Source organism: Oratosquilla oratoria, chromosome 31 (genome assembly GCF_046742065.1).
Source record: "Oratosquilla oratoria isolate Oo_2021 chromosome 31, ASM4674206v1, whole genome shotgun sequence".
NCBI lineage: Eukaryota > Metazoa > Arthropoda > Malacostraca > Stomatopoda > Squillidae > Oratosquilla > Oratosquilla oratoria.
This window is the reverse complement of record NC_134807.1, coordinates 43,202,678-43,220,379: the sequence shown is the minus strand read 5'-3', so window position 1 is coordinate 43,220,379 and position 17,702 is coordinate 43,202,678. Positions and strand designations below refer to the sequence as shown.

The following is a 17,702-nucleotide window of genomic DNA, read 5'->3' as shown; positions in this document are numbered from 1 at the left end:
ATCTACACAACCTCTACCTGTCCTAAATCCACACTGTTCCTCACCAATTACTCCCTCTGTTCCTCTCCTAATCCTCTCAATCAAGATCCTCCCATAAGCCTTCCCAACTACACTTAACAAGCTAATCCCTCTGAAACTACTACATTCACACCTGTCCCCTTTTCCCTTGTAAAGAGGAACTATACAGGCACTCCTCCAGTCCTCCGGCACTCTACCTTCTCTCCAGCAAACATTAAATAACCTCACCAACCAGTCCACCATCACTTGACCTCCCTTTTTCAGACATTCTGGCAGGTAGGAATGCTTACGTGTCATATAATGGCCAATCATTGCACATCAGAAACATTAAGAATGGAGTACCACAGGGCTCAGTTCTATCCCCCACACTATTTAATCTATACATGCATGACTTACCCACACCAGACAACTCAGAAATACAAATCTCTTCCTACGCAGACGACATAACAATCACATGCACACATCGTAACACAAAGCTGCAGAAATAATACAGCCATACCTAGATACACTCAACACATGGTTCATCACAAACAGACTCAAAATAGCTCCAACCAAATCTACAGCAACACTTCTCACCAACTGGACAATAGAACACAAATACATACCTCATCTCTACATCAACAACACTCTAATACCACACACAAACACACCGAAAATTCTTGGTGTAAAATACGATACATCCATGTCTTTCAAACAACACATCACAAACATAAAAAACAAATGCACACCTAGACTTAACGCACTTAAGTCAATCACTGGAACGACATTTGGACAAAACAAAGAAACTAATATAACAATATACAAACAATGCATACGCTCAGTGTTGAATTATGCGAGTCCTGCATGGGCTCCTAATCTCAGTGAGACACACCACAACACCCTTCAAATCATACAAAACAAAGCCCTAAAAACAATTACAGGCTGCACAAATACAACACCTACAGACCATTTACACCATGAAACAAAAGTCCTCAAAGTCAAGGACCACCTCGACATGAGAGGCACACAAACACTTGCCACAGCCACCACAAACACATCACACCTGCTACACTACATAGCAGAACACCCACACACACCAAGAAACATTAAAACAACACCCAAAGACCTTTATCACACACAGATACTCTCTTCTCTTCCTCCACAACCACCAAATACCAGCCTCCGTAAACATATTCATAATCATATCACTCACCGCTCCATTAACACACTGAAAGATAACACACTGCTGCATGCCAGACCCCCTGATATCCACCCTTCTGAATCCTCTCTCCCACGAAAGGACAGAGTCCACTTGGCCAGACTGCGGTGCGGCCACCACCCAGCACTTCTAAGCTACCAGAAGAGGCTGGATGACCGCATTGTGAACAGCTGCCCAGGTTGTAACACTTCACCCCATACCATACAACACATAATGGAAGACTGCATTATACACAATCATGCACGCAAACAACACAACATACACTCTATAAAGGATTTATGGGAAAACCCAGTTTCGGCTGTAGCATTCCTTGGGGAGAGGGGACTGCTCGGACAGACAGTCTAGGGAACGACAACAACAACTCCCTTTCTACCCCCGTTCTCCTCCTCACCTCCTCATTTCTCACTCTATCCAGCTTAGTAACCCCTATCATACTTCTCAAGTACCTCATCTCAAACACATTCAAACTCCTCCTCTCTTATGTTTCATGTATCTTCCCCACACAGTGCTGTCGGCACAATCACTCCTTCATACAATCTCCTCTTAGCATCCATTCCAAATGTCTATTTCTAATTACACTTTTTAATTCCCCAAGGCCTTTACTTGCTTCTCTCAATGTACATTCTACCTCTACCCACACTCCTTCCTTTCCTGCCACATTTGCATCCAAGTATCTAAAACTACCCACTTCCTCCAGTCTCTCTCCTTTAATACTCACTCCCAGTCTACTGCCACTTTCTCCCCTTGTACATCTTATCACCTTACTTTTACCCACATATATCTTCAATTTCCTTTTGCACACCTTCCCAAAGTCTGTTACTAATTTCCTCAATCCCTCCTCTGATTCTCACAAGTACAGTCTCATCACCAAACAACAACTGGCCTATCTCCCACTTTTCTCCATTTCCTTTCAACAATGCAACAAAATTCACCACCAGCATTTACATACATTCATATACCAAGGCTTTTTCTCCCTTACAAGGGAGGTAGTCAAAAAGGAAAAGGCATAAAATCATTTCCACCCATTCCATCCCTGAATACACTCCACACCCCTCCACCCTCCCTCTTATCTTAGCACCTCCTGGATGACGGGTCATCCCTGCACCTTGTCCACTGTCCTGGGTCAGAAGCAGTGTCGCAAGACACAGCAAGGCCGCTTCATTAAATCGGCGACCCCCCTCTCCGTCCCCCCATTGCATAAAAGGAGAAGATGGGGAGAAATCCCTTTGGGCTGCGTCAAATTTTGCTCACACATACCTCACCCCCCATCCCCCTGCCCATTCCACCTTATGCATCACATCATCATCCATATACAACCATTCTCCATTCACCCGTCTTCTGTCCTCTCCCGTCCTTCTTCAACAGACATTCCCCTCTTCCCCAAAGCCCCTTCACCCCATCCATCCACCTCATCCTAGGATGTAATATCTTAAACAATTATTTTAGCTCGGTATTCGTAGACGAAACACCTCAAAGTGAACTCCAAACTGAAACCTGTGAAAAGTTTAGGGTAAACTTACTCACTACGGTAAATATAACAAAAGAAAAAATTAAATGGTGTATAGATAAACTCAAAGTTAATAAAACACCAGGGCCTGACGGTTGGCATCCAAGAAGCTTAAAGGAAATTAAAAATGAGATTGTTGTTCCATTAAAAATTATTTTCAAGAAATCCATCATATCCGGAGATGTCCCAAGAGAATGGAAGCTAGCTAATGTTAATCCCATATTCAAAAAAGGTGACAAAAAGAAACCAAATAACTATAGGCCTATAAGTTTGACTTCAATCGTAGGAAAAATAATGGAAACTATCATCAGAGATGCTATCGAACATCATTTAGAAAGTAACCGTTTGATAAATGATAGCCAGCATGGTTTCAGACAGAAACGTTCTTGTGTGACTAACTTACTCGAATTCTACAACAGTTATATCGAATTATGACAAAAGAAACAATATAGATTTAATATATCTAGACTTTGCAAAAGCTTTTGATACCGTCCCACACAAAAGACTACTTACTAAATTAGCTTTACACGGAATAAGTGGTAGCCTATTAAGTTGGACTAGTAATTGGTTGAATGGTCGAAAACAATGAGTTGTTTTAAATGGAAAAATGTTACAAGTGGAGTTCCTCAGGGTTCCGTTCTTGGGCCACTTCTATTCATAGTATATATAAATGATATAGACCATGGACTAAGATCTACTGTTTCCAAATTTGCTGATGATACAAAACTGTGCGGAGTGGCAAATGATCACTTAAACCAATTAGATATTCAAGAAGATTTAGAAAAATTGCAGCAATGGTCTGAAAAGTGGCTAATGAAATTTAACATGAGTAAATGCAAGGTAATGCACATAGGTAAAAACAACAATAAGTACGATTACAAGTTATTTGGAAATTCGTTAACAAAAGTACATACATACATACATATACCAAGGCTTTTTCCCCCTTCCAAGGGAGGTAGCCAAAAAGGGAAAGGCATAAAAACACTCCCACCCATTTCATCCCTAAATACACTCCACACCCCTCCCACCCTTCCTCTCATCTGAGCACCTCCTGGATGACGGGTCATCCCTGCACACTGCCCACCGCCCTGGGTCAGAAGCAGTGTCGCAAGACACAGTACATCCACAGCAAGGCCGCTTCATTTAATCGGCGACCCCCCCTCTTCGTCCCCCTTTGCATATAAGGAGAGGACGGGGAGAAATCCCTTCGGGCTGCGTCAAAATTTACTCACACATACTACCCCACCCCCCACCCCCCCGCCCATTCCTCCTCATGCAGTCACAACATCATCCATATACAACCATTCTCCACTCACCTCTGTCTTCCGTCCTCTCCCTTCCTTCCTCAACAGACATTCCCCTCTTCCCCAAAGCCCCCTTCACCCCATCCATCCACCTCATCCTAGGACGTCCCCTCATGTTCATTCCCCCCACATCTGCCTTCCATACCTCTTTTACTAGTCTTTCTTCACTCATTCTTTCCATGTGTCCAAACCATCCTAATATTCTTTCATCAACCCTATCTCCCAAATCCTTTTTCACCCCTGTTCTCCTCCTCACCTCCTCATTTCTCACTCTATCTAGCCTAGTAACCCCCACCATACTTCTCAGACACCTCATCTCAAACACATTCAAACTCCTTTCTTCTCTTATGTTCCACGTTTCTGCCCCATACAGTGCTGTTGGCACAATCACTCCTTCATACAGTCTCCTCTTCGCATCCATTCCCAAATGTCTATTTCTCATTACACTCTTTAAACCACCAAGGCATTTACTCGCTTCTCTCAATCTACATTCTACCTCCACCTTCACTCCACCTTTTCCTGCTACACTTGCACCCAAGTATCTAAAACTATCCACTTCCTCCAGTCGCTCTCCCTTAATGTTCACTTCCAGTCTACTGCCACTTTCACCCCTTGTACATCTCATCACCTTACTTTTACCCACATTTATCTTTAGCTTTCTTCTATCACATACTCTCCCAAACTCTGCCACCAGCTTCCTCAATCCCTCCTCTGACCCTGCCACAAGCGCAGTGTCGTCCGCAAACAACAGCTGGCTCACCTCCCACTTTTCTCCATTTTCTTTAACCATCTCCAATCCCTGACTCACTACCCTAGCATTCACCTCTCGCACCACCCCATCCATGTATAAGTTGAACAGCCAGGGCGACATAACGCATCCTTGACGAAGTCCCACCTTTACTTCAAACCACTCACTCTCTCCATTTCCAATCCTAACACATGCTCTACTACTCACATAAAAACTCTTGACAGCTCCCAAAAGCTTTCCTCCTATCCCATAAATCTGCATAACCTCCCACAGTGCCTTTCTGTCTACCCTATCATAAGCCTTTTCCAGATCCATAAAAGCCCAAAAAACATCCTTCCCCTTTCCTATAGCTTTCTCACATATCTGTCTTACCACAAAGATCTGATCTACACAACCTCTACCCGTCCTAAATCCACACTGTTCCTCACCAATTACTCCTTCTGTTCCTCTCCTAACCCTCTCAATGAAGATTCTCCCATAAGCCTTCCCTACTACACTCAACAGGCTAATCCCTCTGAAATTACTACATTCACACTTGTCCCCTTTTCCCTTGTAAAGAGGAACTATACAGGCACTACTCCAGTCCTCCGGTACTCTACCCTCTCTCCAGCAAACATTAAATAATCTCACCAACCAGTCCACCATCACTGAACCTCCCTTTTCCAGACATTCTGCATGACATCCATCCAGACCAGGTGCCTTACCTGCTTTCATCATCTTTACAACTGCCTTCACCTCATCCTTCCTTATTTCTCCTCCATTCTCCTCACTCATCACTCTCATTTTCTTCGTATTTCCGACTGCAGCTATCTTTCCTTCCCTATCCTCCTTCACATTCAGCAACTCCCTAAAATATTCTGCCCATCTTCCCCTCACTGCCATCTCTTCCATTATCAACTCTCCATCTGTACCTTTTACCTTTTCTTCCCTACTTGATTCGCCTCCTCTTCCTCTCTTAATTTCTTTCCAAAACATCTTTTTATTACTTTCAAAATTTTCTGTCATACTCCTACCCCATTTCACATCTACTCTCCTCTTTGCCTCCTTTACCTTTTGCTTTACTTCTCTTTTCTTTTCTTTGTACGTCTCATATGACTCCCCTGTCCTCTTTTGTAACCAATCTGTGAATGCTCGCTTATTCTCTTCTACAACCTTCTTTGTTTCCTCATCCCACCATTCACTACCCTTTCTTCTATTTCCCCCTGTCCTTCTTGTTCCACACACCATCCTTGCACACTTTAAGACTCCCTCCTTGAACCATCCCCATTCCTCCTCCACACCCATCTCTGCTCTATCCTTTACTCCCTCCCACTCCTCCTTCAGCTTCTTTTCGTACTCCTTCTCCTTTTCCTTTTCATTCAAGGAGTTCACTCTAAGAACCTCCCTACCTTTTGTCCCTTTCCTCCTTCTCCATCTATCCTCCACTCTCAACTTACCTTCCACCAAAAAATGATCTGATATTCCCCCACCCTCTCCCCTTAGCACATGTACATCCTTAACTCTTCCTATCATAATCCTATTTACCACTACATAATCCATTAGCGCTCTATCTACCACCCTTCCATCCACCACCCTCTCCCATGTGTACTTATGCTTGACTTTCTTCCGAAACACTGTACAGGTAAACGTCGACTTACGATGGCATTAGGTTTCGATAGAGCCATCGTAAGACGATCTCATCGTAAGTCGATCCCCACTCTGTTCCGTGGTCAATGTACCTAGCCTACCTGTATATTATCCACCAGAGATACTGAATATAGCCTATTAAACATGTACAGTAGTTTATTTAATTATTTTTATCCTTTTTACCATATTCAAACACTATAATATGTATTTTCAGTACGGTTCTTAAATCTCGCGGGCAGCAGCCAATGCCAGCCGTACGACGTGACGTAATAATACTCGCATCATAAAATATAGTCACCGCTTATATCGATCGTTCTCTCTTTCACCCGCGAATTTTGAAAACCACAGAGAATGTAAAAACACAGGGGCGACTACAATAAATATAATCAAGACGCCGATATGGCAGCGTCGCGAATCCACTTGCTCCTCATGACGCCTACGTGTGCGGCACCGTATGGAAGGGGTTAAATTATCATATCGTCGTCGTCGTCATCGTAAAGTCGAACAATCGTAAGTCGCGGCCATCGTAAGTCGACGTTTACCTGTATTTGCTATCATCAACTCTCTTTCTAGACACATTTCCACCATCAACTCTCCACTACGATTCTTTCCTGGAACTCCACACTTCCCAACCACTCCATCGATTGGACCATTTCCCACTCTAGCATTAAGGTCTCCCAGTACTATTACATTGACATTTCTTCCTAAACCCTCTATGCACTCATTTAAATCTATCCAAAAGGCCTCCCTTTCTTCCATGCTCTTCTCACTGCCCGGCCCATATGCACTTACAAAGACCCACATCTCCTTTCCCAGTTTCACCTTCATCCACATTATCCTTGAGGAAACCTCCTTCCACTCCACTACCCCTTTACCTATCTCCTCACTTACTAGAATAGCCACCCCTTCCCTCCCTCGCCCTCTCTTCACTCCTGATAACCTCCCACTTACACTCCCAAACATACACTCACCCTTCCCTTTCAACTTAGTTTCACTCAAAGCCAACACATCCAACTTTCTTCTCACAAACATACTACCTATCTCTTCCCTTTTACTCTCATCTGTACCACATCCACGCACATTAAAAGACCCAAACCTTAGGGTGCTGGCCCGAGGCCCGCCAGCACCCCTTATGCCTTTTCTTTTCGTTTAACAAAAGTGGATAGTGAAAAAGATCTCGGCGTAATTATCAGTAACGACCTCAAATCATCCAAGCAGTGTATTTCAGCCTCTGAGAAAGCAAATAAGATTCTAGGACTGATTGCACGATCTTTTGATTTCAAAAGTCCATCGCTCATTAACAAGCTATATAAATCGTTAGTTCGTCCACATTTGGAATATGCTGTTTCTGTATGGTCACCGAATCTCATTAAAGATATTGACAGACTGGAAAAAGTACAATGGCGAGCCACAAAACTGATTCCAAATATCAAAAATAAATCATACGAAAATCGACTAAAACATATGAATCTGTTTTCCCTAAAAAAGCGTAGACTCAGAGGTGATTTGATACAGGTCTTTAAGATTCTAAAAGGAATTGACAACATCAAAAGTGACAAAATTTTCACATTGAATGAGAATCAGACAAGAAACAATGGTCTCTAACTATCCGGAAATAGATTCAATTTGGCAGTAGGTAGAAACAACTTTGCCAACCGTGTAGTTAATGAATGGAATAAACTTCCTGCACAGGTAGTGCAATGTAGTTCAGTTTGAAGCTTTAAGACATTTAGATAAACACCTAAGCAAGATGCTGTTATGATTATAATTTATTTTATATTACAGGTACTCCTCGTTTAACGACGACAATTGGGACCAGCGCGCCGTCGTTAACCGAATTGGTCGTTAAGCGGAAGTGTATACATATACGTACATGTACTGTATGTACAATGTCCAGCAATACATGTATCTTTATTTTCGTGTATTTTCCCTCTTTTATACAGTACATTAAAGCTTTATTTACTGTTTATTTTCAGTGGTTAGGTTCCTGAAATTACCGTATATGACCAAATCCGCGTATGCTGACATTCCATATTGAATACCGGGGTATTTTTTTTAGTTTTGACCATGGACGCAATATAGCAATAGAAATTTAATTATTAATTTTGTAAATTAAAATGTATCAACGTAATATGCAATTTTGTGGGCGGAAATTAAAGTAAAAAATACCATGCTACAAGAAAATATGCTAATGAACGAAGCCGGTATCATAGGATCGGGACGCCATCTTGTCGTCTGCCAACGTCCCTCACAAGGACGAGCCAGATGACATTTAATTTGCAGGTAATGATTTATCAAACACAGGTTAGGTTAGTTTAGTTTAGGTTAGACGGATTTATCATCCTTTCATTTCTTCGACATTGGCATCTATCATAACAAACATGGTGTACCATTCGTCCGACATGACTTCGTTACTTACGAAATTTGTTTTAGCACCTTTTATTTCCGCTCACAAAATTGCATATTACGTTGATACATTATAATTTACAAAATTAATAATTAATTTTCTATTGCTATATTGCGCCCTTGGTTGAAACCAAAAATTTACCACTACTGGTATATACTGTACCCCAGGTAGTTTTTTCAGCTTGCAGGATGGTAATGTAGACCTAAGCTTCAGAACACTTTACCTCACAGGTAATATCCACCATACAAGTTCATTTATAACATCATACAAATTTGCCTCAGCCAACTTAATTATCGTACACGACGTCGTAACTTCGGGAGATTTACGTTAAACGAATGTCATAAAGCCCGTCGTTACTCCGAGTTGTCGTTAAACGAGGAATACCTGTATTTGTGTTTGCTTTGTTATCATTTGTCTGTTTGATTTTCATTTATTATTAGTTATGTGTCAATTTATTATTATTCACTGTTTACCTGTTTGTTTGTTATTCAACTATACCTATGCATTTATTTATGTATTTTGTTTGTTGCATACATTATTATAGTTTTTTTTTTATAATTATTATTTCATTATTATTATGATATTTTTTTTTCCGCATCCGACCTAGATATGGACCAAAAGGTCTCCTGTCGGCATGCTCCGCCTTTGTAATCCTTTGTCCCCTCATGTTCACTCCCTCCACATCTGCCTTCCATACCTCTTTTACTAGTCTTTCTCCACTCATTCTTTCCATGTGTCCAAACCATCCTAATATTCTTTCATCAACCCTATCTCCCAACTCCCTTTCTACCCGTTTTCTTCTTCACCTCCTCATTTCTCACTCTATCTAGCCTAGTAACCCCCATCATACTTCTCAGACACCTCATCTCAAACACATTCAAACTCCTTCTCTCTTCCTCTCTTATGTTTCTCATCTTATGTTCCAGCGTGTAGCTTAGAAATTTAAAAAATAACATCTTACTAAATAAATAAGTTTGTCTTGATTCACTCGCTACTGATTTGGATTTCTCTTACTAGAATCCTTGACAATTCATCTTTTAACCCTTTAGCCATGTATCATGACTACTTGTTTACAGTAGCCACCACCAGGCAATTTTATTTGGTACTCAGTTACATTACCCTTAAAATTATACTTAAAGCAAGTAAATTCAGTATGTTGAAGAGAAGGCAGTTATCAAATCTGAAAATTATCAGCCAAGGAATCCTAATCTCACAACTTCAAGGAATTGGTCTCTAGCTACATACTGCAGAATGAAACAATATAAAGATATAGCTACTGCATACCTTATAGCTATGTAAGAGGCAGCCATGCAATGAGTGAGGCTGCAGATCTCTCCCTGAGCTTTTTGCTCTTCTTTTAGCTTGTGGAGGCCATTAAGAAAGAGAGGGTCGGACCCATTTACCCATGTGTAGACCACATCTACAGGAAGAACACTAGAAAGCCTGTCAATAAAGTAACCAATAAGCATTACACTGGATGATTTAGGGTAGCTGAAATACATTTAATCATTTGTGTGTGTTCACCATAAGCTCAAGGGACACTTAAGTGGTTCCTTACTTTCCAAGAAGAGGCTGCTCCAGGATATTATCAGCAAAAATGCTATAAGGTCGGTATGCTGCCAGATCCACTTGGTCCTAAAGGGAACAAAGATATAGATCATAAACTTCCAGACCTTATGACAAATATTCAATTTATAGCAAATCCGGGGTGGGGGGGTGCAACAACATCAGAGGTGCATGCATGTGGTGCTATTTATTGCCAAGAAGCAGAAGTATTTGATGCCCACCTCACCAGATAGGGGATTTCACTGAAGTGAATAAAATCCATGAGGAGCTAAGATGAGAGGGAAACAAGGGTGGTGGGTGGGAGTGGAATGGGTGAGAGTGGGTGTGTGCCTTTGACTTGGGTACTTCCCTTACAAATATATATATATATATATATATATATATATATATATATATATATATATATATATATATATATATATATATATATATATATATATATATATATATTTATATATATATATATATATATATATATATATATATATATATATATAACTACAAAGTAATGTCGTAACACATTCGTAAAATTCAACAAGAACCCACTGTGTTGGATAAGAAGAGGATCACAGTCCGTGATCGAAATATATGGATATCATCTATTTAATTTCTTCTTATCCAACACAGTGGGTTCTTGTTGAAATACATATATATATATATATATATATATATATATATATATATATATATATATATATATATAGATAGATAGAATGAAATTGCCTGGCAGCAGTCAGAACAAATGTATATGTAATTGTGAATGACAGAGAAAATGTTTACTGAAATAAGTTACCTTCAATATGTTTAGGGTTTCTCTTAGCTGAATAAAATTTCTTGGTATAAGCCAAAACAAGTAAGTCGCACAGAAATCAAGGATTACAAAGGCAGAGCATACCGACAGAAGACCTTTTGTTCCATAACTATGTCAGATGCGAAAAAATATATAATAATGATAAATAATGATTACAATTGTGTCACTGCAGATTACCTTAAAAATAACTCCTAATGAAATTAGCATTCAATTTTGTTCTTTAAATATTTAGTGCCAACCACCTGGCAGTTGTTTTATTATATCACATCAGCAACATGAAATAAGCCGTATGTATGCTAACTTCATAGATGTATTTCAAGATGTGGTAAGAAAAACTCTACTTACAACCCAATGTGCACAGAAGTAGCCAATGAAGAAGACTGAACCAAAGACAAAACATACAGCAGCTACAACTGGTGGAGGTCTAGCCATTACAATGTCTAATACAAGGCGGTTCCACCTCTTGCGGATGGTGCTCATTATCATCCCGATTGTTTAGGCTGAAGATGGCAACTCTTCCCCATTCATCATTACTGGAATAGAACATAATAATATTTTCAATTACATTTGTTGGAACAGAGTTTCTGTTAGAAAATATTTCAGTGCACAGTCTCCAATTGAAGCTGAACTTTCTTTTTGGGAACCTGCAGAGGGTTGCTCACAGGCGGCATATGTGACGCTGCACCTGCCTTCCCTGCTCCAAGACCACTGCCAAGATTCATACACTTTTTAACCTATAAAGTACTAACAGCACCTTCATGTGGTGGTACTGTGAAACAGTCATAGAGGATAATCTTTGCTGCTGCTCTTCAAATCCCATCAACACCTTCACATCCAGACCCAGCCCAAGATATTTATCAATCAACTTTGACTCTTTTTCCTCCATTTTTCACATAGGGATGGATGAGAACAAGCAACAGCTACCTTCCACTTGAAGCAGACCCACATTAATAAAACATAGACAATAATTCAACATTTCTTGCAAGACAGATCTATAGGAGGACCTGATATTTGTTTGTGATTACAATGAAGCTACAGACAGATCTCTAGTCCCTGAAGCTTTAGGTGGCATTAATTATCATTAGGATATTTTGACACAGCCCAAAGACATTTCTCCCCATCTTCTCTTCTCTCTCTCTGTCTCCTTTTTTTTTTTTTTTTTTTTTTTTTTTTTTTTTTTTTTGCATGAGGGATGGGAGAGGGGGGTAACCAATTAAGTGAGGTGGCCTTGCTGTTGATATACTGTGTCTTGCTACATTGCTTCGGACTCAGGGCAGTATGCAGGATACAGGGATGAACTGTCATCCATGAAGAGCTAAGATGAGAGGGGGTAAAGAGTGGTAGATGGGAATGGAATGGGTGGGAATAGGTACATGCGTCTGACTTGGCTACCTCTCTTATAAAGAGGAAATCTTTTGGTATATAGAAGAGGACCTAGACAGGCAAGAAAAATTATAAAATTACAAGGGAAAAGATAAAAGTATAGTGGAACTTCCACTTACAAACCCCTCTGCATACAAATGATCTCAGTTGAGAACCTCCACCCAAACAAAACAAAGCTTCCACAAATGAACCTTGCCCCCAGATACAAATGCACCTGTATGCCTGGTGGCTATTTTGTGGAGGCTCAGCATTGCTCTCTACCTCCTACTTAGTTATGCACTTAGGACAAACCAGATAACATAAATGTGCTTTTGTGTGTTTTTTTAGTGCTTTATTGCTTTGCCAGTGTTGATGCATCCTTACCAGTTCAGTATGGGGCCTAAGAAAACAGTAAAAAAGAGTGGAGGAGGCGTTAGTTGCCGCCAAGAGAGTCATAATCTTAGTGATGACGAGTTACCAGTTCCCAGAAGTGATTATATTAAACTTGTATCACTATGTGTCAAATTCGGTGTTTTTACTTTTAATGGTAAGGAATATAAAGACAACACAGAGGTCTCGCTATGGGAAGTCCTCTTTCTGCAGTGTTGGCCTGTCTTTTTATGGAAGCGTTGGAGGTAGATGAATATATAAAGATCATGGGTAGAGGCACCACGTGGTTAAGATATGTGGAGGAATATCGAAAAACAAAAAAGTTGCTGAAACTGATTTATCAACTAACGAAGTCATGGAGGTTGAATGATATGCCATGTTTATTTTGATAGATGCCGAGGTTGAAGAAATGAAATTCGTCTATTCTAACCTAACCTAACTAACCTATATTTAGTAATTTGGTACCTCAAATTCTAAAGATCATCCGGGTCGTCATCGTCGTCACAGATGTTGACAGCCTGATTATTACTGTACCTCTGGCAATTAACAGACAATGGCAGAACCCCATGTTCTCTCAAAAAGTCCAAGGAAATCCTATTGTCTTTGTAACGGTGCTTATTAACGTCTCCTGGAGTTGGAGAACACCTGGTCCACAACGTGAAAGCCATCATCTAACTGACAGTGACTGGACTGGACAGACGACAACATGGCATCTGAACTCCGAGTGGCTTCGTTCATTAGTAGATTTGCTTGGAGTAATTTTTTATTTTTTTTATTTATTACCACCAAGAAAATTGCATATTACATTCATGTATTATAATTTACAAAATTAATACTTGATATTCTAATGGTATATCGCTTAGGTGCACACAACTAAAATAATACCGTATATTCTCTTAATGCCATAATAGTGGTTCCCAGTACAAGCCTTGGCCTAGATAGTGACAAACTAATATCTAAACAGTATATAAGATCTGTTTCAGACTATGCTAGCCCAGCACAGCAGCACTTACCTCAAATTTAACACGAAATATGTCACATAAAACAAATTCCTCAAAACAATCAAAGACTGCCAGCAGAAAACAGGTACTGACCACATACATCCAAAGACCAATCTTAAAATTAGATATACAGTCAGTCTGAAGCCCCGTGTCTCTCTTCCAGGAAATCAAGTTTATTTCTTCAATATATACAACCACCTCAACATATAAAGAATTTACATATCACCAACTTAATATTCACCACTCCCATCATACATAAAAGAACATTGATCAGCAAACAGACATATTAACAAACCCCAGAACACTACAATATAACATATACCACAATGCCAAAACTGCCAACCAATTATACTAACACAAATGTACATGTGATTCACACAGACAGCTCAAGCTAGTCTGGAGCCTAACAGGATTCTGTAAATTTTTAGTTGGGTATTATTTTAGTTGTGCACACCTACATGATATAGCATTAGAAAATTAAATACTAATTTGATCAATAATAATACATGAACGTAATATGCAATTTTCTTGACAGAAAAAATAGAAAAAAAAAAAACCTTGCTACAAGCAAATTTACTAACAAATGAAGCTGCTAGGATATGGTACGAACACCATGCCAGTCACTATCAGATGACGGCTTTCACGTTGTGGACCAGATGTTCTACAACTCCAGGTGATGTTAATAAGCACTGTTACAAAGACAATAGGGCTTCCTTGGACTTTATGACAGAACATGAGGTTCTGCCGTCATCTGTTAATTGCCCGAGGTTACAATAATAATCAGGCTGTCAGCATCTGTGACGACAACAACAACCCAGATGATCTTTAGAATTTGAGGTACTGAATTACTAAACATTGGCTAGGTTACATAGGTTAGGTTAGGTAGAGTAGTTTAGAATAGATTAATCTATCATCCATTCGTTTCTTCGACCTTGGCACCTATAAAAACAAACATGGTGCATCATTCAACTGCCGCGACTTTGTTAGAAAATAGGTTTCAGCAACTTTTTTGTTATTGATTTCCGCCAAGAAAATTGCATATTACGTTGGTCTATTATAATTTACAAAATCAATAATTAGTTTCCTATTGCTATATTGCATAGGTGTGCACAACTAAAACTTTATCTTTAGTTGAGCACACCTATGTGATATAGCAATAGAAAATTAATTATTAATTTTGTAAATTATAATACATCAACATAATGTGATTTTCTTGGTGGAAATCAATAACAAAAAACTTGCAAAAAATTATTTACTAACGAACGAAGTCGCGGCAGTTGAATGATATGCACATTTGTTTTGATAGATGCTGATGGCTTAGAAATGAAAGGATGATTAATTCATCTATTCTAGCCTAACCTAACCTACATAACCTAAGAACATATGAATGAAGGAGACTGCAAGAGACCATAAGGCCTACACTAGGCAGCTCCATATCCATCACCACCTGTCATCCCCATCCATAAAATTGTCTAATAGTTTCTTAAAACAACTGATACTTTCAGCGGTCACTATATGGTTACTAAGTCTATTTCATTTGTTGACCACTCTATTAGTAAACCAATTCTTGCCTATTTCCTTCTTAGATCTAAATTTGTCCAGTTTAAATCCATTACTGCAAGTCCTGCCCTGTTGTGTTAATATGATAACATTGTTTGCATTACCCTTGTTAAAGCCTTTAATCCACTTGAACACCTCTATTAGATCACCCCGCACTCTGCGTTTTTCCAGAGTGTGTAAGTTAAGGTGCCTAAGCCTCTCTTCATATGGCAAATTTCTGAGTCCATGTATCATTTTGGTCATTCTTCTATGTACTGATTCTACTGAATTGATGTCCATTCTGTAGGACGGAGACCAAAACTGTACTGCATAGTCAAGGATGGGTCTAACTATCGCTAGACAGATTTTGGTAATTACCTCTGCACTTCTATTCATTACCATCCTAGCACTGTTTCCTCGTTTTAAGGTCCAGCCTCACTAGAACTCCCAAGTCTCTCTCACACTCAGTTTTCTCTAAAAGTGGGTTATCTAAGCTGTATATATTTTCAGGGTTGTGTTGCCCTAAACTATGTAACCTAAACTATATTTAGTAATTTGGTATCTCAAATTCTAAAGATCATCCGGGTCGTTGTCATCGTGGATGCTGACGGCCCGATTATTATTGTACCTTGGGCAATTAACAGATAACGGCAGAACCCTATATTCTCTCATAAAGTCCAAAGAAGCCCTATTCCCATTCCTATTGTCTTTGTGACAGTGCTTATTAATGTCACCTGGAGTTGGAGAACACCCGGTCCACAATGTGAAAGCCATTGTCTAACTGACAGTGACTGGACTGGATAGATGACAGCATTGTGTCCATAACGTATCCTAGCGGCTTTGTTCATTAATATATTTGCAAGTTTTGTTATTTCTGCCAAAAAAATTGCACATTACATTCATGTATTATAATTTACAAAATTAACATTTAATTTTCTAATGCTATATCATGTAGATATGCACAACTAAGATAATACCCAAAATTCTTGATTGAAAAAGACCAATATCATATTTATATGATTCAAGTTTTCTAGTTAGTAAAAAGATAGAAAGGACTAAAACCAGATTTTTAAAATATATTCAATAGAATAGAGGACCATGTTATATATTATAAATAACTACAACTGAATATAAATTATGAGAAAAAAAATTCTCACAATGAGTAATCAAGGAGTGGAACAAGTGTGAAGTTATCAACAGAAGCACTCAGTCTCAAGAGGTCTCAGCCAAGTTAGTGGACACCTTTAAAAGGCATGCTTAGGACCATTTGTCAAGCACATGCCACATGGAGGAACATTAAATGAGCCAGCATTGCCATTGGCTTACTGCTCCAATGATCCTCAATTGACTTATCTGAAGTAATCAATGGAGTGGTGCTGGTAAGAATGACAATTAGGTATATGGGGCATGAAAACATGGCATTGGTAACTCGATAGGTGACATGTTTACTTTGTTGGCCGCCTTCCACACAACCATGCAGTTCTGTCGGTACACGCACAACTTCTCAGGTTAAGCACCGAGATCGGTTTCCTCAAAATCTAAGTGTGACGTGTTAGTCGATTGAACCTGCGGGTAGTTTAAATAAATTACAACAACATCGTCATTACTTTATACACACTTAACACAATACTCTGGTATTCCAGCCCGTCTTCTGATCACTTGTTTTCAACAACTTGCTAGTACCATCTCCTAAGTTAATCACTATCACCTCAAATGTCATTTTAACTTTAACTGTCAACAAACAAGTTCTTAAAGTACTGTTGCCACGATGATCAGTTTTCAACCAGAGCTAGCTAAATTTAGCTATGTCTAGCAACAACAATTTACATCTGGCAGATAGTCGAAAAACATTCAACATAGTTCTACAAAACTAGGTACATTCTGACAGCTGAAATGTAATATAATTAACCTATTTTGATCTTATCTACCGTGTATATAGTTAATGTATTGTTGCCGCCATATTCCAAATATGTACATAACCTTTTTCAAGCAGGCTTTGTTAACTTGTTTATGTTTACCAAGTTCACTATCTATGTACCAAGGGATTTCCACCCTTACAAGGGAGGTAGCCATGTCAAAAGGCAAGTATACACCCCAAACCATTCCACTTCCATCCAACATCCATTCCTCCCTCTCATCGTAGCTCCTCAGTCATTTTCACTATTTTCTTTCACAGTTTATATCAATAATTCAAAATTTCTAGTTCTACTCATTTCTCTCAAATG

At 39.4% G+C, this 17,702-nt stretch overlaps 1 protein-coding gene across 2 annotated transcripts in view; it reads right to left on the bottom strand.

Annotated features, from left to right (window-relative positions):
- Window positions 1-17,233, bottom strand: part of LOC143041527 (N-acetylglucosamine-1-phosphotransferase subunits alpha/beta-like) — a 152,182-nt gene extending 134,949 nt beyond the window's left edge. The window contains exons 1-4 of one of the 2 annotated variants that reach the window (XM_076213507.1): window positions 17,096-17,233; window positions 11,531-11,718; window positions 10,367-10,443; window positions 10,093-10,251 (exon numbers count right to left, since the gene is read on the bottom strand). In XM_076213507.1, the coding sequence (XP_076069622.1) occupies window positions 10,093-10,251; window positions 10,367-10,443; window positions 11,531-11,671 (377 nt within the window). In that variant the 5' untranslated portion in view covers window positions 11,672-11,718; window positions 17,096-17,233. The other variant, XM_076213508.1, reaches the window with a different exon arrangement.
- Window positions 17,234-17,702: the final 469 nt, after the last annotated feature.